This window comes from Conger conger, chromosome 1, assembly GCF_963514075.1.
Source record: "Conger conger chromosome 1, fConCon1.1, whole genome shotgun sequence".
Lineage (NCBI taxonomy): Eukaryota > Metazoa > Chordata > Actinopteri > Anguilliformes > Congridae > Conger > Conger conger.
The window spans coordinates 72,008,855-72,033,225 of record NC_083760.1 but is presented as its reverse complement, the minus strand read 5'-3'; the positions used below and the strand labels follow the sequence as shown (position 1 = coordinate 72,033,225).

At 38.7% G+C, this 24,371-nt stretch overlaps 1 protein-coding gene across 1 annotated transcript; it reads left to right on the top strand.

Moving 5' to 3' along the window:
- The first annotated feature begins 696 nt into the window (after window positions 1-696).
- c4b (complement C4B (Chido/Rodgers blood group)) lies at window positions 697-24,020 on the top strand. The gene is made up of 41 exons (XM_061256672.1): window positions 697-852; window positions 2,491-2,674; window positions 3,841-4,015; window positions 4,497-4,567; window positions 4,654-4,742; window positions 5,487-5,569; window positions 5,710-5,797; window positions 5,999-6,128; window positions 6,226-6,373; window positions 6,680-6,792; window positions 7,240-7,401; window positions 7,504-7,680; window positions 8,177-8,365; window positions 9,049-9,198; window positions 10,738-10,870; window positions 11,008-11,079; window positions 11,758-11,970; window positions 12,102-12,213; window positions 12,307-12,377; window positions 12,544-12,683; window positions 12,909-13,124; window positions 13,487-13,538; window positions 13,800-13,889; window positions 14,042-14,248; window positions 14,785-14,860; window positions 15,059-15,251; window positions 15,467-15,571; window positions 16,159-16,324; window positions 16,711-16,925; window positions 17,723-17,881; window positions 18,277-18,336; window positions 18,619-18,709; window positions 19,050-19,224; window positions 19,938-20,028; window positions 20,386-20,460; window positions 20,535-20,637; window positions 21,589-21,678; window positions 21,953-22,045; window positions 22,200-22,283; window positions 22,933-23,065; window positions 23,804-24,020. The coding sequence occupies exons 1-41, from the start codon at window positions 722-724 to the stop codon at window positions 23,943-23,945; spliced, it is 5,247 nt and encodes a 1,748-aa protein (XP_061112656.1). The 5' UTR covers window positions 697-721; the 3' UTR covers window positions 23,946-24,020.
- The last annotated feature ends 351 nt before the right edge of the window (window positions 24,021-24,371 follow it).

Here is a 24,371-nt window from a genome sequence, read left to right as displayed (position 1 = left end):
GGAAATCTCCCATAATCTCCTGCAAGCATCATCCGATATGGACGTAAATACCTTCAAATTAAAGGAGATAGTCTGCACTTTAACCTTTTATTTATTTAATTTCAAATCCAATGTGCTGGACTACAGAGCCAAAGGAACAGAAATTGTACCAACTGTCCAAATACATATGAATTGAGTTAGTAATGTTGCCACTATTTGTGATTTGGCTCGAGATACCCAGAGTTCTGTGAAGTCATGTGATTGTGAGGAAAGCAAATATTATGACATCAATATTGACCAATGCCCTGGAGCCAGACTATGATTATGCAAGGGGCAAAGATTCCCTAAATCCATGCTCCTGACAGCCTCCTGGTTTGCATATTTTTTATTTATGGCAATCAAATGTTGATTTATTTAAAGTCCACTGAGACCACAGATTGTTACATTATATTTAATAGTTTAAAGAATCATTAGATTTGTACACTGTCTTGCATCAGTATAAAAAAAAAATGTGTGCATAATTATATTCATTTGCTCATCTATGGAGCCATTCATACCAATGATCTCTTTAGAGTTAGAGATAAATAAACTGTCAATAAATTAACAGTTAAAAAGAGATATTAGAGGATGGTCAACCCACAGCTGGCTTTACTGGACGCTATTGCATCACCATCAGTCAAAGTCAAGATGTAACAGAAAGAGAGGGGTGGAGGGATATTATATTTATACAGGATTGGAGTGCATGCCACAGTTCATTACTAGTTCTGTGTGGCAAGAAGACGGGCAGAGACTGTCTGCTTTCAGAATGCTGTCCTCAGTCTACCTGCTGCTGTTCCTCTCCTGTGCTGTACTTCCCATCTCTGCAAGTGATAAGTGAGCATTAATCTGCTTGTGTTCTTATACTACTATGAAGAATTTGTTAATTTTCAAGTTAATTCTTACTCTATCGTTCAGGATTATCAAACATCATTCATGGATTGTTATGTGCATGCTGTGTTTTGGTCAAACCTCTGCTCTTACTGGGCTGAAATTACCTCAGTAAATTACAGCAGATTGTTTATTATTTTGCAAATGGTAAATCAAAGTGGAGAGATTAGCAATGTACGACAGAGATGGCTGTATGTTGTAATTTCAGTGAAATTATTAAATTACGTTTAGATGATGACAGTGAGGGCTTATGCTTGCTTTTAGGGTTAGGGTTTAGTTTTGCTGATGTTCACAAAGTGACAGTAGCTTGTTAAATTGGTACAATAAGGTCTACAATGACACGTAGTAAGGTAGCCAGGTAGCTGATATACTAACTAATTCAGTCAAGAAAACGTTTAAGAATGAGTATGTTTCCAGATGAGTTTGTTAAAGGTATTTTAAGTGAAGAGAGGACAGAAATTGAAGAAAAAGCATGACTACCAACAAAGAGAGGGAAAGAGACAGAAACTAAGAAGTAAGAAGTGATAAGGATGAGGAAATGAATGGAGGAATAAGTAAAGAGGAGGGAAAATGAGCAAAGTGGATAGGAGAACATCTCAGGTATCCAACACAGCAGCAGAAGATTTCTTAAAGTGATACTATAGCTTGGTGTTCTGATTTGTCCCACTATAGTGTAGGGGAAAAAGACAAGTTCAACAGTGAAGCTTTTTGTTGAAGGTAATTCTCTGTACAATCATCATTACACTAATCATGCAACAAAAGTAAACAATTACAGTGGGATTGAGGATTATTGGCACCATTAATTAATTTTTAGAAATAAGGTTGCATATAATAAACAACACAGATAATAAGATACATGTTATATACATATAACATAATATGTACAATATAAAAACATTGTAGGTAGATTGTCCAGTAGGACAATGACTCCAAACATACATCAAAATTCTCACAGAAATAGTTAAGTGAAAACAACATCCAAATCCTGCAATGGCCGTGACAATGCCCAGACTTAAATCCCATCAAAAACCGATGAAGAGGGGGGGTCCATACGTGCAAATCCAGGGATATCAATCATTCTGAAAAGTTCTGCTTGGAGGAATGGTCAAAAATCTACTGATGGCTACTTTGCCAGGGGTGTTTGCACAAAGTATTGAACAAATGCTAGCCTGACAGTATCTCAGCTGTGAGCATATATAGGGCAATCAGCATGTTGTCCATATCTCCCCATAGGTGGATCTCAAACATGGAATGATGAAATATAACTTTAAGTTAGTGTTTTAACCTTGGTTCTCTAGAACATGAAGTGGGAAGACAAAGACTGCCCTGCTTGCTGTAAATATGTTCACTGAGGAGGGGTAGTGCTGCAGTGTGGGTGGGTGCCTCCTGTAGCATTGGATGCACTACTGTCTGTCAAAGCCAGACTTGGTGCAATTGGATACATCTGCAGAGGTCAAGAGGTGCATTCCTCATAGGCGGATCTCTCCACTCGATGTTTCAGAGAACCGGGGTTATGACAGTCACCTAAAGTTATGGAGAGGTTTCTGTTTGAACAAGAGGTAAAAAGGCAATATCCCTTTTCAGGTTCCTGGTTACAGCTCCCAGTGTTTTCCATGTGGGGGTGAAGGAGCGAGTGTCAGTCCAGTTGTTCCAATCTACCCATGATGTTTCAATCTACCTGGAGGATGAGACAAGTGGCCTGCTTGTGTCCAACAAAGTCACAATTTCACCATCTGGGGAGGGGACCATACACACTGTGGAGCTGGAGGTATGTGGCAGTAGTGCCTCTAAGAGTTTCTACTTTTGAAAGCTGCCCCTGGTATATTAGATGAATGCTGAAAACTTGGTTGCTAACCGATTTATTTAATGTCGGAACATTATACTATATACTATGAAATAAGTATGGCCCTCACGCGCTGTGGTGGCGCACGGCTAAGGCATCAGACCTTAGATAGATAGATAGATAGATAGATAGATAGATAGATAGATAGATAGATAGCTCATTATTTATCCCCTTGGGGAAATTTCAGTCTCACAGCAGCAGAGATTAATAGAATAAAAGGAATAATCAAATAAATAGGGGGAACACAATAGGTAGAAATACTAAAAATACTAATACAGTATGTTAAGAACAGTTATGTGTGTCAACATATGAGAGTATAAAAGTATAAAAGTGCAAGGTGTCCATAATAATAAATAGTTCATTTAAAGGTGACCAGTTGTTGCACTTTTTGTATTGGTGTCTACATGATCCGGTGTGTTCAATCCCCTTGTTGAAATGGAATCATGCTGTTGAAATTTTGATAAGATAAGTTCTTGAGATTGACGTGGTTAAAATCACCTGCAATGATGAAGAAACCCTCAGGATGCCTGTTCTGTGGCTGACTGATTGCATCATTCAGCTCTCCCAGTCCATCACTAGCATTAGCGTTCGGTGGTATATACATGGCCATAATGATGACGGTTATAAACTCTCGCTGAGGTAATGAGGATGGTAGTATTCCACTGCTGCAGAACAGTGGCTAAAAACATCAGTAATAGATAGTGTTATCCACTGCACTCATTATACTGCCACATAGCTCACGCTATAAATCTCTATAAAAACTATATACAAATCTCATGAAATTATAGGAGGAGATATGCAATGAGACTAAAACATTTATTGGCCACTAGGTCAGGGAATTCTTGATGTCATCAAGGACCCTGACCCAATGGTAATAAATTGAACTCCACTCATTCAATCCCCACATATGTATAGATGGACATGTTTAGAGTGATATAAGTACTGCAATGCATTTGATTTCTCTAATTCTGTTGTTGCTTAATACATACCATAATAACATCATTCAATTTAATTTGTAGCCATTCACAGATTTACTTTCACAGTCACTTTTTTCACACAATTTTGGTGGTACAATTTTTTTCATTTGCAAGGTGAACACGGACAAAATACCAGAGCTGGCCATCTTCAGAACAGAGACCCCATATTTGATGCTGGTGTATGATGACCAACCAAACAAGAGAGACAAGGTCAGAGTGCTTGTTTCACAGCACAGAGGATACATCTTTATTCAGACCGACCAGCCTATATACAACCCAACACAGAATGGTATATTTCCCCAAGAAAATTTGATGTCGGTATAATGTTGCTTTAGGTTTGTTGCCTGGTTACCTGGTAGTCATGTAAAAGCCGCATTTAAAAATAGAAGAATTATTGAAATGTCACAAATTGAGCTATACCTTTTAAATTGTGGCAGGGAGAGTAAACATTGACATGTTCTGTAATATTTAATTGTTGGCACCTTTGAAGGTCAGAGAGGAGCAGGTTTTTATGTGAGTGTGACAGATACAGTATCTTATTATTGCTCACTATGAAGGGGTGAGGATGTGATATTACCGAATAAGGTTTTGGTACTGTATAACTGTATAGCTTTGTATATTGAATGACAGTGTGAATAACTAAAACTGAGATATATTATAATACTCACACTATTATAAGAATTACACGATACAAAGGTTATGTGATGTGCTCATTGTTTATTTTGACTGATTTACTTTGTACCTGTGTGTGTGCGCCTGTGTGTTGACAGTTAAGTACAGGATTTTTGCCCTGGATCATTCCATGAGACCCCATTCCAAGCCTGTACATATCAGAGTCGTTGTGAGTAAACCGATAGCTGTTGCAGCTCCATTGATTACAGCTATATTCTTATGGTATTATCACAAGTCATACAATTTGTCTTTCAGAATTCTGGAGGGAATACTGTGAAGAGACGGCTCAAGATTCCAGAAGACGGGATCTCCTCTGACTACCTTAAAATTCCTGATGTTTCAGAGTATGAAAAGCCTCTAAAACTCTTGTCCCCGGTGTCACAGGCCACCATAAAATACTCCCTGAGTGTTTATTGTTACGAATGAGAAATGGAGGGGATGCTATGAAAATGAGTGGTGGTTTACTGCATGTATTTTTGTGCTTATGTGCAGCCCTCTGGCCTTGTGACATGATGTTGCATTGAAGGGATACGTGTGCAGATTTGGAACACCAAATTGCTATGACAAGAGTGAAAATCTTTTGACTCTACGGAATAGCAAAAATATGTATTTTTATTTGGACCAGCGGTTCCTGAGATGTTTGAAATCTGGCCTCTTGGGGGCACTCTTCATCTTTAAAAAGAAAAACCTCATAGACCAGACAATGCCTCAAAATTGGCCTAAAGAAAGGAATAACGTGTTAATAGCAGTAGGTACCAATTTCAAGGTCAAAATTCATTATGTGAGCAAGGTCTGTTGAAACAAATCAGTCCAAAGTGTCAAACAAACACAAAATGTATATCTAGCGTCAATAGATTTTGTGTTACCTTTAGTGTGTAAAAGCATTGCAGTTTAGTGTGTAAAATCAACCCAGTATTGCCCTGGCAGTCAACCAAGATTTCTGGTGAATCAAATGAAAATGTCTTGTTGGTAATATAATGCCCCATATGAGATAAGGACGCACAATAAAAAACACTTCTCTTGGGACAAGTTTGAAGAGCTTTGCTCACATATGACTATCTGTACTTACCAACTGTGCTTTGCTTTAGACCCGGTGTGTGGAAGATTGTGGCACATTATCAAGGAGATGAAAAGAATGCTGTCACACGAGAATTTCATGTCAAAAAGTTTGGTGAGTTATTGAGGATTATAATTTAATAAGAAATTAAAACTGCTCAAAAAGTAGTGTCTGTTTGTAATAACATTACTTTTTAACTATTAATGGCTTGTTTGTTCGCAACAATATTTTTTCTTGCCCTGGCTGGATCCCAGTGCTCCCGAGTTTTGACGTGTCCATCGACCCTGAAGAGAGCTATTTTCTTGTGGACCGGGAGAAGTTCGATTTCACCATCCTTGCCTCGTAAGATCACAGACCCAAATGTACAGTTTCATTGTTGCAAGTATATTGCCCAGTACAGTGATATAGAATATATGGAATCTCAGAACAGTGACATTTCATAACAAATGGTTTAATGGTAAATGTTCGGCTTAACTACTGTATGCAAAACACGATAAAAAGCTTTCCAGCATTTGCAAGTGGTATTGTCACACTTTTTCTCAGCTACTCATATGGTGAGACTGTAAATGGAGCATTTCATTGCCGATTCGGAGTGAGAGAGGAGGGGGCAGACGGCAGAGAAGAGGGGAAAGCACAGACAGTATTCATCAGGGGACTGGAAGAGACAGGATCGGTGAGAGCAGGGAGGGCGGTGGAGGGTGAGGCGTTTAAAGCACTTTATCAGGCTACTTTTGCTGGTTTAATCCTGAACTCTTTTGCCTCTCACACAGGTGAAGGATGGGAAGGCGGTGGTCAGTGTCCAGAGGAGCCGATTGCTTAACCTCCTAAATCGCAACAAGATCGATCCAGTTGACATGAGACAGCTGGCACAGAATGGAGCACAATTTTACATCACTGCATCTGTCACTGACATCAACAGTGAGAGACATGGGGACTGAGGACTTTTATATTATATATTAATTTTAATATAAATATTATTCTGTCTCTGTAATCACCTGTAGGCATTTTAATTTATTTTTGAAGAAAATATTTCATCAGTAACATTTCTACAATTAAAAATTAAGATTAATTATACCTTTTAAATTAAGCTTAATGCTGCTAAGAGCTAAACAGCACTTACCTTTTGTTAAATTATAAGCTTTATATCAAGCTAAATTAAATTTTCCTTTCCTTCTCCCCTCCATCTTTTTCTCCCCTGATTCCTTTGGCTGTTCTTACTCTCAGGTGGGGAACTCCAGGAAGCCGAGGCAGTTCTTCCAATAGTTGAAAAACGCTACTCTGTGGACCTTTCCAGGACTCGTTCTCATTTTATTCCTAAAGCCCCTTTTAAAGTCCAGGTACGTAAATATTATTATTGAAACAGCATCAAAGGACTAACATTCATGATTGGCCATTATCGATGCTGTTCATTTTCTTTCTTGAAATAAAATAAAAAAATAGGTCTGTCCCATGTTGTATTATACCGGTTTATCTCTACTCTGGTGAAGGGATAGTTCAGATTCTAGTGTTTTTGATAATTGTACAAGCTGCTTTTGAATTACTGTGCGTTAAATTGTAGTTTCTTGTTTTAAAATAGAATGCCCCTATATCAGCCTTAATTAAGCCTGAAACCTCTTAAAAGCCTAAAATACCTTTCAATGTACTTCAATGGTTTTGTCTTGTTATGCATTGGCTTAATGTATAAGTGTCAATTTAACAGAAATAATCTATATATTCTGCCACTGTATTCAGTATATTTTAGTTACATTTCTACTACCCCTCCACCTTGTGTGCATGTCTTTCAGGTCATGGTCCGACTCCCTAATGGGTCACCAGCCCCACGCGTCAAAGTGGAGATTCAAATTCCTGTTTCCGATCCTCAATCCCAAACTGCCACAACAGATTCGGAGGGAGGAGTCAATGCCTTCTTTTCTATTCCAGACAATACGGCTGCTGCAAAAATTACTGTGAGTGAACAAAACTTTCCTGTCAGCCTTACAAATCCAAACACTGTGCAATGCATATTTTCACCATCTTTTTCTTGTCCGTTTCCTCTCTCTTTTTCTCAGGCAATAGTAGATGGTCATCAGTATGAGATGACTACTCTTCCCGCTTTATCACCCAGTGGAAGCTTCCTTTTCATAACCATGAACTCAGGGGTTGTGACCCCAGGAGTGGGTATCTCAGCTGACATTGACTTTGTTCCAGTTGGAGGTGCTCCAGTGGATGGGAATATTTATTATCTGGTGAGAAGCATAGGCATGAATTACTGGCCAAGAACATACTCAAAACTAGGTTTTTGGAAAATAATACACTGGAACATGGAGGCATTTAGTAATTTAGTTATGTCATCCTTCGGCATTGGCTCAGCGCCCATCAGCATTCATACATTTATAATAATTATTTTTCAAACTGCATCACAATTTGTAGACAACTCTTCCACTATAGATCATAATCCAAGTTGAATTGGAAAGTGGAATGGGTTATGCTAATTTCATTTAACTTTGCTTGGAATGATCTTTAAATGGAATGTTCATAAATAGGTCAACGTTTTTCACTATGGTCACTTAAAATCAAGAATTTTGTTAAATATTCCTAGCTTTTGACAGGCAGGTGCAGCAAGGTGTTTCCTTCTTAGTGATTGTCTCTTCCAACTCATCTCTCTGTATGATTTGGAAGAATATTTCCATTTGAAGTATTTACTTTCCTTAAGTGTAGATACAATGTTTTTGTTTTATTTAGGTTCTCAGCAGAGGAGAGATAAGGAAGTCGGGCAAGGTCAAGGCAGAAGGGATTGTTGCAAGAATGATGCTCTCCATATCTAGTGACTTGACACCCTCATTCCGGCTGATTGGCTATTACTACAACCAGGGTGGTGACATCATTGCTGATTCAGTATGGGTGGATGTCAAAGATGTATGTGAGGGGAAGGTGAGTAGCGGTTTTAAAGATCCTTTGAGAACACGATTCAAGATTGAAAAGTTGGGGGAGAAGAGAAAAGGAAAGAACAAGCCTGGAAACTGATGTGGAAAATGATTATCCGACTGATCTTCATCATAATTGTGTAACCCTTCAGAGAACATTTGTTAGAGCTAATCTTGCCAGTTTTAGGTTCTAGGTAAATCATTAAAACATTAAACCAATTGAATTGCCATTCTACTGTAGTTTTGTCAGTATGTTTCTCTGGAATGTGTTCAAATCTCATTTTAGTAAATTAAGGATTTAATATAAGGGAATTTGCTTAATAAATGGTCATTTCCCATCCTCAGTCTGTGAGCAATAACCTTCAGTCTTACTTCTTGGAGGTGGGAGATACTCATCCCAGTCTCGTGGCCAATTAATCTAATCTCATGATGATAAAAAAGTATAAAAAATAAAGAAATACAAAGCAAAGGCAAAAAAGCATCGTTTAATGATTACGTCTGTGCCTGTATGTTTGACGCTGGTGACCACAATGGTCCCAGTAAAGCTTTAGGAGTTGTCCATACTATTATTACATAGTGATTATTTAATCTGTTAAGCAAATTATTATATGTATAAAGGTTAAAGGTTGTTCTCTATTATACAACTTAACTGTCAAAATTTGAATATCAATATGTATACATTGTTCCCAGATTTCCCTGTCTTCAAAAAAAATGCATCGTCCAGGGTTAAAAGCTGAGCTGGACATAGATCTGCATGGTCAGAAAGCTAAAGTAGCCTTGCTGGCTGTGGATAAAGCCATCTATGCACTGAATGTCCACAACAAGCTCACCCCAAAACAGGTAATGGTTCGTCCCTGCTGCACAAAATGTCATCTTAAACCAGCGTGAATTATGTTTTTATTTTACACTTATAGCTGGTTGACCAGCTGTTCACCTACTAGTCAACCAGTTGAGTCACCAGCTGGACCTGCTTAATCAACTTGAACCAGATTTTAGCAATCACTGATCAGTTATGGCCAACTTTGACCAGCTAAGACCGGCTAGAGTATGACCAGCTAAGAGCTTAGAATCCCAGTTGGTCTTATCTGGATATACTGTTCATAAATTAATCTGTTTTGGCTAAGATAAATCAATTTAGTCAGCTTGCTAGCCAAGTATGCCAGACAAGCAGTGATGCATTCCTCAGTCAGAAACCTAAACATGTTTGTTTGTGGCTAGGTGTTGCCCCAGTGCCTATTAGTTTAGTATTCATGAATCTGAATTGGGCATCGTACCAGGTTGCAAAGTACCATGGCAAAAAAGTTTTTTTTTTTTTTTTTGTTCTTCCACAGATATTGAATCATAGCTCAAGTCCATAACAGCAAATATAGATTACAGCCCTACAAAATAGATTAGAAATATTTTTATGGACAATAGGAAATGTATATACCATATGTCTTATCTACCAGGTTATATGCACAGTGATTCCAACAGATGCATTCATATTTCCAATAAAATACTGGGGAAGCAACAAAGAAGAAAAGCACTGGCTTTATCATTCTTTAGTGTGGTGGTAAAACCTTACAGTTATAGGGAGCTGCTAGCTTAGGGAGTCAGTATGTTGGTGACTAAGAATTATATGAATGTGAAATATGAGCATGTATATGAACATACTATTTATTCCAATATGTACAGATGTACAGTACCAGTCAAAAGTTTGGACACACCTTGCCTTTTTATGGATTTTTTGAGTAATGTTTTATGTCCACTGTTTGTAATCAAGCAATTCATATGTGGTCAAATTGCAGATTCTCATATTTTATTTAACCATGTTTTTATACATTTTGGTTGCACCATTGAGTAATTACAGCACTTTTTATACATAGCCCCCCATTTCAATGTTTGAGACAATTTAACATAATGTCAAATAAAATAGTCATGTTTTGTATTTGGTTGCATATCCATTGCATAGCATGACTTCCTGATGTCTGTGACCCATCAACATCACCAGAGTCTGGATATCTTGTTCTCAGGTTGTCCTACAAGTGATGTTCTATGCATTTGAATGGATCTCTATGGGAATTGGGGGGCATATCTAGCAGGATGGTTTGAGGTTCATCCTTGGACCCCTTATGACATAAATCCATTTAGCCAACAAATGTGTTCTATACCATATCAGCATAATTTACAGCCAAATTCAGTCCCATCCCCCAATCCCTATCTATTTTATTTGACATTATGTTAAAATGTCTCAAACATTAAAATGCTGTGTATAAAAAGTGCTCTAATTACTACATGGTGCAGCCAAAATGTATAAAAACATGGTTTAATAAAATAATGTGTAGTTTTTCTGATTTCTATAGCAGTTTTATAGAGTGCTTATGGGTGATGTGTGTCCAGGTCTTCTCCTCCATGCAGTCCTATGACCTGGGCTGTTCATACACTGGGGGACGCGACACGGCGGCCATTTTCAACAATGCCGGCCTTTCCTTCATCTCTCATTCCTCAACTTTCAAATCGCAAATGCGGAAAGGTATGTGCACAGACACAGCTGTAATAAACCACTGAACTGCATAAATCAAACATTCTCCAGCTAATCAAATGATCTGCATCGGTGTCAGTGTCCTTGCCTCCATATGTTGTTTTGTGAGGGTGTATCTCATTCTCTAGACTTTGGCTGTGAGAGAGGCTTCAGGCGGCAGCGAAGGTCTCTCAACCTACAGCAGCTCATGATGTCCAAAGGTATTTGCATCCTGGTTCTCTCTCCTGCATAATGTTTCCTCACACAGTATATATCAATGTTTTTTTAAATGTACTTTCACTTGACTATTAAAACAACACAACACAATTGGAGTATGCTGCCTTTAATGGCCAATTGGTAAATGGTTGGCATTTATATAGCGCCTTTATCAAAAGCGCTGTAAAATTGATGCCTCTCATTCACCCGTTCATACCCACTCACACACCACCAGTGATTGGCTGCCATGAAAGGCATCAACCAGCTTGTCAGGAACATTTAGGGGTTAGGTTTCTTGCTCAGGGACACTTCTACACACCCCTCTGACTGCCAGACGATTGCTCTTACCGCCTGAGTGAATGCCCCCCCGATTTTTCCCCATTTCCTCCTAAATTGATTTTAGTTCTGTGAAAAAAATGTTTCTTCAGAATGTTTGCCATTTAATATTGAGAATACAGTTGTAGGTTTTTAGATTATCACCAAGCACTTTGGGATATGAAGACAGATGCAGAAGCCAGGCTGTGTATTTTTCTATTGAGTGGAAATACAGTTGTAGACATTTATGAAGTAAAATGTGCAAGATTTCAAAAAGCATGATCCCATTCACACACAGTCCAGATTTCCCTGTATTCAAATGAATATTTATTCCATCTTTAATACTCCCATTTGGGCTTTGTGGTCAGTGTATAGTTACAAAGATGAAAAGCTGCAGAAGTGTTGCCAGGATGGCTTCACTCTGATTCCCATGAGGCTCAGCTGTGAAGAGCGAGCTCGGAGAGTGTCGCGTGGAGGGAAGGAGCAGGCCTGTGTCACGGCCTTCCTGGACTGCTGCCATGAAGGGGTCAAGCAGAGGGACATAAACATGCACCAGGAAGCTCTCAAGGGACGGGGCAGGAGTAAGTTTGTGCCTTTGTGTGTATAATGAGGAAAATTTTACAAAATAATTGGTTCTTACAACTGAAGAAATTTCAGTGACTACTGAAACTGGACACATTTAACTTCCTTTCCCTTTTCTTTTGTCTCTCAGCTACTGATGTGGGAGAAATGGAGGACTTCTTTGACACTAATGTCGGAGACATCCGTCGCTTCTTCGACACTAGCTTTGAATTTACAGAGGTCGTTGTTGATGGGGTAGCAAAGTGAGTTTATGTACACTGTAACTGATATAGTTTCAGACCCTATGCAATGGGGCATGATGGGCACAGCTATTTACTTATATCTCACTTTTTCAGGTATTCGTTAATTATGCCTGACTCCATCACAACCTGGGAGATTCAGGCTGTCAGCCTGTCTGCATCACATGGTAATAATAAGTATCCTTCACACTATCCATCTCTCTCTCTCACACACACACACACACACACACACTATGTTTAGTCATTCCAGTAGGTTGTGGGAGTATGATTTTATTATAGAGTAACATAATATACATCTTATACTTCATAAATAGATTTTGTCTGTCCTTGCAGGATTCTGTGTGTCGGAACCCTACGAGATGCGTGTGTTTAAGGAGCTGTTCATTTCTCTGCGTCTACCCTACTCCGTAAAACAATATGAGCAAATGTTCATTACTGCTGTGATCTACAACTATGGACAAGAAGAAAGAACGGTAACTTAATTTTACAGGCTCTATTCAGTGGTACTCTCCCTGTTTGTGCAATTTAATAAGGTGCCATATACACACAGTGAGCACTTTATTAGGTATTTATTAGACTTATTATATAGATTATATACTATTATACATAATCTGTATAATATATAATAGTATAATATAACAATGTAATATTTCATATAATTCAGAGACTGAAAGCTCATTTTTAATTTTCCCCATTAGCTGTCCATCCATATGAAGTCAGAGGAGGGGCTGTGTTCACCTGGCTCAGCCTCCAGCCTCTCCTACCTTAATGTCACTGTTTCACCTGGCTCTGCCAAAACAGTGACCTTCTCTGCGGTTCCCATGGTCACTGGAAAGATTCCTGTCACCCTACTGGTTTATGACAAAGTTATGGAAATGGGTCTGGATGCCATTCAGAAGAGCCTGTTGGTTGTGGTGAGTGGAGTGGATGAGGGCCTACGTTGTTTTGTCTCTTGTTCTCTACTGATGAACACGTTTCTGTTCTTCCTTCTGGATATATGCTATGCATTCAGTGTCCAGTGTCCTCATCTGTTTCTTTGGCTACCCATGGTTGGTCTTAGCACTGATTAGAATATTGGGAGTGGGGAATGAGGGACAAAGTAAAGGCCACATTGTGTTGAATAGTGAGCTGAACTAATCCCTCGTGAAGTTTTGACCAGTGTCAGTGGACTTTGTCAACACAAGTTCTGTGCATGATGTATACTAACTAATTCTGGTTTGTAATTGGTCGCTATTTGTGTAAACATGCCTTATTTCTTTGTGTTTCTTACTTTCAGACCGAGGGGATAGAGAAGAGAGAGGAGATGGGCTATTTTCTTGACATTGATGGTGAGAGGATGGTGTTGGGATGGACGGGGTGGGGATTGATGGGGAGCAATAAAGAGAGAACAATTACTATGATACTGTGAATTCATTTCAATTCATTGCTCTTGTATTGGTCAAAAACTCATGTTTCATATATTTGTGTATTTGTAATATAAAGAACCCAAAATGATTCTGAGCCCAGAACTCATGAAAAGCTGGTTTTCAGCTATACAAGTGTATGATTTGCTTATTGCGTTCTTACCTCTCTTCCCTATTTCTTTGCAGTGAAACGTGGGAAGAGTTTTGAAATTGATGGATATTTGCCAAATAGCACAGTTCCTGACTCTGGCACCAACCTGTTTGTCAGGATTGAAGGTCTTCCTTGTTTTCTTTATGATGTACCCAAACTTATTCATACCATTGAGTACATTACTGTGTGCCCTCACGGTTGCTGGAATATATGAACATGTGTATACTGTGTCATTTCCCATATCAGTTTGTATTCTACTCTCTGGCCCAACTCCCAGGTGAGGTTTTTGGCAAGTCCACAGTTCTGCCCCTGCTCTCTGCCTCGGGCGTGGGGGGGCTGCTACGGGCCCCATTAGGATGCGCTGAGCAGACCATGATCAGGATGTCCCCCACGGCCCTGGCACTTCGCTACCTGGACCTTAGCCAGGGATGGATAGAACTTCCCCCAGAGACCAGAGACACAGCACTCACTCACATAGAAAATGGTAAAAAAAGAATAACAATTACAGCAAAATCCCCTTTGGACTTTGACTTTCTGTAAGAATTCAAGCAAGTGTTTCTTCAGTCACTTGAAACTATGGGCCAGTTTTCTTAGTTCTTAGACCAAGTTAAATTTTGAATGAAGCTTCTCGTACAAAACTCAATTTAGTCCTGGACTAAGCTTAATCAGTGTCTGTGAAATTATAAATTATATTTGGAGGAACTATATATGGCTATATAGTGACTATATATTTATGAGACTGACTAGCACATATGCAGTGGGTAAATGAAAAACATGAGGCATGCATATTATTTATTTATTTATTTATTTATTTATTTATTTATTTATTTATTTATTTATTTTACCGTATTTTAGAAGGGAGGCCTGACATAAATCAACAAGTTACAAAGAGAAGGTCAACAGTCAAATGACATGACAATCCTCTCACAGGGTGATGAGTCATACTGGCCCAGGTCTGCTCACGATTCAAATCAGTTCTGCAGATATTACATTTTTATTATATCTCTCTTCCTTTGTCAGCTTATTCCAGAATCCTGACATTCAAGAAGGACAATGCTTCCTATGGAGCATGGCTAGACTATCCTGCTAGCAACTGGTTAGCATTTTCCTTCATTTGTATGCTGTATGGTACACCAGATGTAAAAATGGACAATTGACTACCTAGCATCAGACAAATGCTGTATTAGAGATGACAGAATCCCTGACTCCCCATAATTGGCATACAATGTTCAATTCTGTTTATACTGTATATCCTCATGTAAACATTATGATCAGACTCCCCCCCTTCACCCAGGCTGACAGCCCTTGTGGTGAAGGTCATGTGTTTAGTGTTGGATCGACAACTGGCTGGAAGGGGAGAGCAAGGGCGGCAGAGCGTGCAGTTTGTGTCTGAGCAGGAGATCTATCAGTCAGTCAAATACCTGATCTCACAGCAGAACAACGGAGTCTTCAAAGACCCCAATCCAGTCATTCACAGAGAAATGCAGGTATGCTTGTTAGTGTATCATTAAAGTGCATACTAACTAATGGATGTAAATGTGCTGCTAATATCTGCCATATCAATCATCGGTGTGAATGTGAGTGAATGAAGGGCTTTTACAATTCCGTTATGATTTTACTAAAATGTCTTGGATTTGTGTTCATCTCTGTAACGTTCAGTGATATACAGTAGTAGTACTGACCTATCATGCTGTTTGTGCAGGGAGGCGTTGGGGGTGTGGAGGGTGATGTGTCCCTCACTGCCTTCATAACCATAGCTCTGCATCATTCCTTGCCTTTGCTGAGTGAGGAGAAGAAGAAAGATGTGGTAAGCAGATTGTAAAACTGGAAGCCCCATTGTTACTACTGTGTGACCATCGCATTGGATCCATTGGTAATGGTGATCACCACAAGCCTGTACCTTGGAAATACTAATAGCTAGTTGGCCTTAGTCTGCCAGGCTGCTGAAAAAGTTCAGTACAGTATAATACAAAAAGAAAGGATTTGCATATCTGGGCAGTAACTGTGGTGCACGTGTGCTTTTTTATCTTCTTCATTCAATATCAGTTCTCTCACTTCCAAATACCAAAGACACAATTAGGTATTTAGCATGTAAAAAATCTATGATCGGAATATTAGTCCTGAATATTTTGCGATTATTTGTAGCTTTGAGTATTTCAATCAGTTAATTTTGAAATTATGACTTTAATTATATTCTCAAGGAATTCCCAATGCTGGTTTTGGCCACTGCCTCCTAGATACAGCATGTAAATTTGATATGCATTGCAATTAAATAAGCAGTAAGTAACTGGAAGGACTGCTGATTAGTCGCATACCGAGTGTTTCCCCATGTTTTAGTTAAATCTGTTTGTTTGGACAGATACAAAGTGGCATACTTTCTATTGTGTTACACAGGAGTCCAGTATCTCTGCTTCCATAGCCTATCTCATCTCTCGTTTTGACTCTCTGGAGAGACCTTATGCTGTGGCCATCACTGCATACTGCCTGGCCCTATGCCGCCATGAAGATCAAAACCTCGCCCTCTCTGCCTGGGGCAAGCTCAAAAATCTGACTACTGAAGGTGTGTTACCCAGTGACATAGCGCAATTCTGTGGGGCCGCCCGCAAAATCGAGACAAGAGGCCCCTCTATATATTATATTACTATTAAACCCAAAGGCCCATATAATAATAACGCAGTCAAGGCTGTAAATTGCAACACAAGGGTGTAACTGGAATATTGGGGTGGTTGAATAGATAGAGAATGATAACCACCGAGAGGGGTCTGGGGGCGTGCAAGCCTGGAAGAACCTTTTTAAAAGTACAGCTGTGAAATGGTCAGGGTTTAGCTGCGATAGATGATTAAAGCCTACTTGCCATACTGACATGTAACAACTTAAAATGTAATTATTTGACCTGTGCATTTCATTGCCCATGTTCTCAACTCTTCTCTTTCTCCAATTAATCAGAGGGAGAATGTCGGATGTGGGTCTCTAGATCTGACCTGAGATTGGCCAATGAGAAGCAAGGTCACAAGGTTCCACCCCCTCAGGCTATCACAGTAGAGACCACAGCCTATGCCCTTCTGACAGCAGTGGCCAATAAGGACATGGAGTGGGCAGATTCTGCAGTCTGTTGGCTCTCAAAGCAGGAGAACTATGGAGGGGGTTTCAAATCCACCCAGGTAAGGGAAAGCTACAACTAGAGAACTACCTCTTTTAACCTCTTTTAAATGCACAGTACACTGTTTTGACTTAGTTACAGCTAAAAGATACCACTGTTCATCTTGTTACTTGTAAGTTCTGTACAAAGGTAAGAGCTTCATTCCATACAGTGAGACACATTTCCTGTAAATAAAAATCTGGAATGTTGATTAAAACAAAAAAATGCTGATTAAAACAAATGTATTCATGGCAATAATTCCAAAATACAAATCTGGCAGTCTGAAAGAGAATCCTTGTAATGACTACAGTTATTTAAAAATAAGATTACCTGAGCCTGCAGTGTCTTAGTCACAGTCACTGTTCAGCTACACTGAAAAATATAACGAAAAAAAACAAAAACTGAAAAGACTATGGGCAGCAGGCAGCTCAGGTTTAAGAGAACTTCAGCGTAAATTTATGAAAAGATGTTGAGGACATGGAATGAATCTTCTATATGTGTACAGTTGGCAGAAAATAACTGGATTACAATTGCTTAAAATATTTTTATTTGTTTTCAAAATTATCTTAGTAATAGAATCAGAATCATTGGTATTAGTAAGGTTGCTGATATCACCTATTGTGTTTGTACCATATTTCTCTGGTGACTACTGGCAGGCAGTACTGTGTGTCATTGAGCTCCTGTGTGTCTAGTGAGGATATAATTTTTTCAAATGGTTACATTTTCTTTTAACTTCAAATGAAATTTAAGTCAAAGGTGGGAAAGATGTTTTTATTGATCACTACCTTTCTCTTTTTCCCTCGACCCTTCCCTTCCCAGGACACAATAGTGGCACTGGAGGCCCTCGCTGAATATGCGTTAAGCAGACCATCCGCACCCTCCTCAAAGCTGGACCTGCGGTTCACTGCACCAGGAAGGAATGAGAAGGCAACGTTGACCATGGAAAAAGCTGGGGAGAGAGTGGAAGCTGAACTGAAGGTAAATGGTAACAAGGCCATATATGCTATCTTAGATATTTCATTAGATTTACATGAGCTTATGATTTACAACTCAATAATTCATTTTTATAATTAAAGTGAAATCAAAAAACTGCAGTTTGGCATATATTTTGGCTTTTGACTCCAGAAATATGCCAGTTTCACCAAGTGTTACTTCTTTGTTGCACAAGATTGTTGCACAAACACATCATATAACAAATTTACATTTTATGCTGGTAGTCAAAATTTAGGAAAAAGTGTGTAGCTTGGCTTTACATTCGATGCTTGTGATGTTAACACCTGCAACCTCCCAAATTAGCCGCTAGAGCTATAATGGGCCATTTCCTTTGACTCTTAACATGTTTTGCCAACTCATTGTCTCTTCTTCCCTCTTAGAGGCTGCTAGGAAGCAAGATTATTGTACACGCATCAGGACAGGGAAAAGCCAAAATGAAGGTACTCTATTGTTGATGACGTTGATATCCAGCTGTGTTTACTTCAAGTGTTGCATTATATGGTGGCGAGTGTGGTATCCCAAGCCCAAGTTATTATCTTTGTGGTATTCCTAGCACATGAAACTGTACTTCCCTCTAGGGTCTTTCAGCGCACTTGTCCCTGGTAATGGGTATGCACTTTGTTGTACGTTGCTCTGGATAAGAGTGTCTGCCAAATGCCTATAATGTAAGGTAATGTAATATCTTTGTCAGTGAAAATCGATGTGTGTGGTCTGTTTGACAGGTGGTGAAGGCATATCATGCCCTTCAGCCTGAGGACACCTGTCAGTTTCTGTCAATCAGCATCACGGTGCAGGGCAAGGTTAAATACACAGGTGAGAGTGGGATAAAACTGATAGTGAAGACAACATACATTTCCAAAATATGCTAATCTGTATCAAATATGCATAGATAGTCAGAATTCCTCGTATGTCTGAGAAGTTAGTAATCAGTACTGAAAATATGTGTGTCTGTGAAGCGAATTGAATTGAAATATGTGGTCTGTCTATCCCATGCAAATTTGATCTTACAGCCTGTCAATCATGACAGCCTGCATAATGTAATTGTATCATCACAAATCATACCATTCATGACCTTTCATTTTGAACTTGAAAATCTGGCATGTATTGTACTGTATTTACATTTCTATTTCTATTGTTCCTGTATTTTCTTCAGGTGAAGTGATAGATAACTATGACTATGTGGATGATGAAGAAGGGGAGAGAAAGGAGGAGGTGGAAGAGAGAGGCATCGCTCATTCAAAGATAGAGTGGTTTGATGCTCGCAGTAGACGCAGGAGGAACACTGATGAGAACCAGAAGACAGATGTGGAGTATGTGGTCTGTGTCAGGTCAGTTTCCCTCACTGAGTGCTCAATCATTGAGCGAATGGTGAATGAATTAAAATAGAGCCTGCACACCCATGTTTCGACCCATAGTGAATCTTCATCAGGTCAAACGTGTCAACCCATAGTGGATCTTCATCAGGTCAAACGTTTCCACCTATTGTGGATCTTCATCAGGTCAAATGTTTCCACCTATAGTGGATCTTTATCAAGTCAAACGTGTCGACCCATAGTGGATCTTCGTCAGATCCACTATGGGTTGAAACGTTATTAGATACTAATAAAGAATTATATTTAGTTTGGGTGTGCAGGCTCTACCCTATATTGCCTTGCCCTGCGGTCGATGTGCTTGTCTCTATACAATTTTATGAATGGTGAATGAAAGCATGGGAAGGTGAATGGTGGCCACGGTGATTTGCAAATTGTCTGCAACTTACCTTTTTCTACTATGGTGAGTTTATGATTTCTATTATGTTTTAGGTTCAATTCTGAGAAATATTGACCTCAGCGTTGATCCAGCTTTGTTAAAAGGATAATACGAAAATGTCCACCATGTACTAGCAAAGTCACACTAGAAGGTGTGGACAGTTTAAACAATATAATGATGTGTTTCCATTATTAGTTACATACTGTACTGTGTTTCTTGGTTAAATGCCAGTTGATCCTCAGTAAATGTGATGTGCTGGTCATTGTGCATGGGTTTGTGATCCATCTTTCAGCCATGACCTGAGCAGGAACCTCTCTGGCATGGCTATCGCTGACATTACGCTGCTTAGTGGCTTTGAGGCAGTGACTGCAGATCTGGAAAAGGCAAGTTATCATCATCATCATCATCATCATCATCATCATCATAGCCAGCTTTAGCCAATCTTCAGGTCTTTTTCTCTTTATTTACGATACGCTTCATTCCTACATTTTTGGCAATCATTTGCTCTTTTTCTTCCTTTCACACCATATGCAATCTGTGTCAAAATGAGTAAACTGTTCAAATTCCTCAACTGATTCAGAATTTGTGTGCTTAACCTTGTTGAGGGCCTTCTCAGTTTGTATACTACCATGGTTATTTTGGTGTATTAGATCTGGCTTGCCCTTGAAATGAAAATTTTACCAATTGTGCCCTTCAAACCTTTTCCATTTCAACCTCCTCCTCTCTCTCCTCTCTCATAGCTAAAGGCTCTATCGGACCGGTACATATCTCACTATGAGACCACGCAGGGAAGAGTTCTATTGTATTTTGACGAGGTAAGATATACTCACGCAAACACACATATATATCCTCTCTCTCAGTCACCAACAGAATCTCATTCTAACTCCAGGTTCCAGAGGGAAAGGAGTGTATAATGTTTGGAGCTGTGCAGAGAGTTCCTATAGGCCTTCTGCAGCCCGCTCCTGCTTCTTTCTATGATTACTATGAACCAGGTAGGTGAAAGCTACTCCTTTAGTTCAACCCTAATACAGCCCAGAAAATGTTAATGTCAATAATATTAAAGGTAAAATAGGTCAGATTTTTGTGTTAAAACATTGTTACAAGACATTGTAAATCCCTTCCTTTCATTGAAAAAGGCTCACTGACATGTTTACTCACCCTCTGCCTATGTTTATAGTCCTTAAATTTAAGTTTCAAAATATACACTTGAAGGCCTGACACTCTGTACCAAAACATTGTATTGCTGAACAATAATTCAAGCTCATTGGTTTAAAATTAATTTTAACTGCCACAGCCAATGGTGTTTCAACGTCAGCGCATTTATAGAGAAGGGGGAGGGATGAACAGTGTTGTGGTTTGAAGGAGTTTGTTGCTGCTATTCCTCTCTGAAAGTCCGAAATTACCTATTGTACCTTTAATTTACAGTATATTGCATTAGTGACATTTACTATTTGCATTGTCCTTAAAGTGGGAATCTATGATTTTTTCATATATGAATAAATACCATATTTGAGACATATTTCCACAGCCATTTCTTTAGCAATGCAAATTTCTATATATTAAAACTTTACATTTATGGTGGGCCCTCCACTCCCACCTTGTATGCAAATCTACACAGGGAAACCACGAAAGCCTATTGAAGAAATTAGTGTAGCAAGAGGTGCATAGTTTGATTGGCATGAACTTCCGGCCGTAATGCAGAAGAGTTTCAGTGGCATTTAGCACAAGAGGAGGAATTTGAGCACAGTTGTGTTTCTTTGTAACAATGGATGAATGTACAAGTAGTAAATGACCGGAAAAAGGAAACAACACTGACAATCAGAAGAAGGAAAATGTGTGAGAAGTGTGATATTAATTCAATGATACCTTTAATTTACAAACTCTTGAAGAATGTTCTGAATGGTGTCCATGATGAATGGTGTTTCATGCTTTGTCTCCCTCAGACAGGAAGTGCACTGTATTCTACAGTGCCCCCCAGAGGAGCAGAATGGTATCAACTCTGTGTTCAGGGGAAGTGTGTCAGTGTGCAGAAAGTACGCTCAATACATTCTTGAATTATCTCACATTTTCAATCTGAGAGATTGTTACTGTGATGGGGCACTGTATTGCTTTGGAATATATCCAAATAAAGCAATACAGAACAGCATTAATGGTTACATAAATATCAATACTTAAATTGTTAATAATAAAAAATACAGTTATGCTGTAAACTAATAGTCAAATTCATAGTGTTTGTATATTTGTATTCAAGACACAGTATTCATTTCAGTTGTGGTAATGAATATAATGTTAACTTTGTTCTTGCAGAGCCCTGTCACAAGGAGAAAATGACCTTCGAGTTGAGCCAAACAACGAACATACGTTTAGACTTTGCCTGTTACTTTCCCACAGTGGAATATGGTGTGTCTGGTTATGTCTGCATTTGTCTTAATCTTTGTGTTATCTCTGGGTAGAAATAGAGTATAAGTGCATTTGCATTTCAACATTTCTTATCTCATAGTTTTAGTATGAATTTCAAGTTCTTCAAGTTTGACTATGTTATCCTATGTTTCAGGTTATAAAGTGAAAGTTGACCTCATGTCTGAACAGAGTAACTTTGAGCTCTACCACACCACCGTGATAGATGTTCTCCGAGCAAGTAAGTGTGGCCAGTATTAATCACTGGCCAGTGCCAAATTGTTGTCATTGATGTTACTTGTTTCATCAGACACTATAATATTTATTCCTGTTGATAATTAATAGGTGCAGTTCAATCCAATACTAGAAATGTTTTGTTTTCTGTTGCTAGGTCATCTGACTGTAGGTTCTGTTATTTACCTAATGTGATATGCAGGTATATCCATCCATTTGCACTGAATCATTATCATTTGGAAACTATAATGGTTTGACCTCAGCCTAGAACAAAGATTGGTGGACCTACACATTGTCTACTTTAAACGGATGTTCATGAACCATTAGTTAATCTATAAAATAGCAAATACTATTTCTGTATTACCTATATGTAAGTATAACATATGATTTGAAAGATATATAAATATAAGTATGAAGTTAAACTGATGCCCATTAATCGGGCTGGTTTCACTGAAAAAGATTAATCTTAGTATAGGACTAGGACTAGGCTTAATCGGTGTCTGTGAAACTGGCCCATAATGTCAGAATGAAAGGAATAGCTTCTAGTTGTTATTTGAATGAAATATGCTACCAAATTGAATAAAAGTATAAATTGAAAAATGCATCAGCTCTATGTTTATATTGAGCAATAGTGTGGCATGTCCTTTGCTTTATAGCCGGTGATGAAAGTGTTGCAAAGGGGAGTGTACGGGTGTTTGCTAAGAGGCGCCAGTGTAAAGGGAAGCTCCAGATGGGCAAGACCTATCTCATCATGGGCAAGGACGGCACCACCACTGACACACAGGGACAGTCAGTACCACTCTATGCTCAACTATTATATACTATAATGCCGAACATAAACGTTGACATGTTCTTTTACTGCAACAGTTTCTTTCCTATATATCATGTACAGTCACCACCAAAACGATTGGCACCTTGAGAAAAAAGGCTGTATAAAATAAACAACACAAGTTGGAACTATTATTCAGTTCAAAATTGCTCATAGAAAATAACAATTCTAATATTGGTATTTCCCAAAAATGGTCATTGGCCCTTTACAAGGATACATATGAAGGAGTTGTCCTCTATGGTGATATATGAAACATATTGGGGATGACCATATGCATTCCCTCAAACAGAACCTTTGAATATCCTTTGATGTTTGTGAACTGTACTCTTTATTTCAAACCCTACATTTCTGATTGGGTTCAAATCTGGAGACTTAAATGGCCATTGGAAAATAAGAATTTTGTGTTCAAGTGACAATTTTCTCGTTGCATTTTAGGTTTTTTTGGGCTCATTTCTTGCATTTGTGGCAAAGTATGAGGTTTTAGTTAAAATGTCTTGGTACATTCTGGAGTTCATGATTCAATTGATCCTAACAATTATTGTTTGTTTTATACACAACATTTTATGCTCATCTTTACATCTTTATAAATTTTAAGCTGATAGACGGTGTATTTTGTATTATACTGTATTGTATGTACACCTCTCTTTTCATCTGTTCTTCTTTGTTAATCTTGGTTACTGTGTCTACCTATCTGTCAGGATGCAGTACCTGTTGGACTCCTCATCCTGGGTTGAACAGTTTCCTAGTGAAACCCAATGCCAAGCATCCAGAAGAAAACCACAATGCAGGGACCTGAACCAATTTTTGTCCCAGTACCAGACAGATGGCTGTACACAGTGATGGTTTGCCAGTGAGCCACTGAATCACACTCTGATTCACTCTTATTCAGAATAAAGAAATATAATGCCTATACAATTTCTGTTCCATGGAAACTTTGTTAATTAAAATTAAAATATCAGAAAGAATTAGATTAATTTATTGATCAAAACCATTTAATTGCTTTTAATGTATTCTGTCTGGCACACTCCTGAGGTTAATAAGGTATTTAACACAGTACTTGGATACATTTTACACAAGGTGCGAAATATACAATGCAATAATTATCTCCATGCTGCTTTAAGCATGGCTTCCATTGGGCGGCCTGTAGCATTGTGGTTTAAGTAAATGACTGGGACACGCAAGGTCGGTGGTTCTAATCCCGGTGTAGCCACAATAAAATCTGCACAGCCGTTGGGCCCTTGAGCAAGGCCCTTAATCCTGCATTGC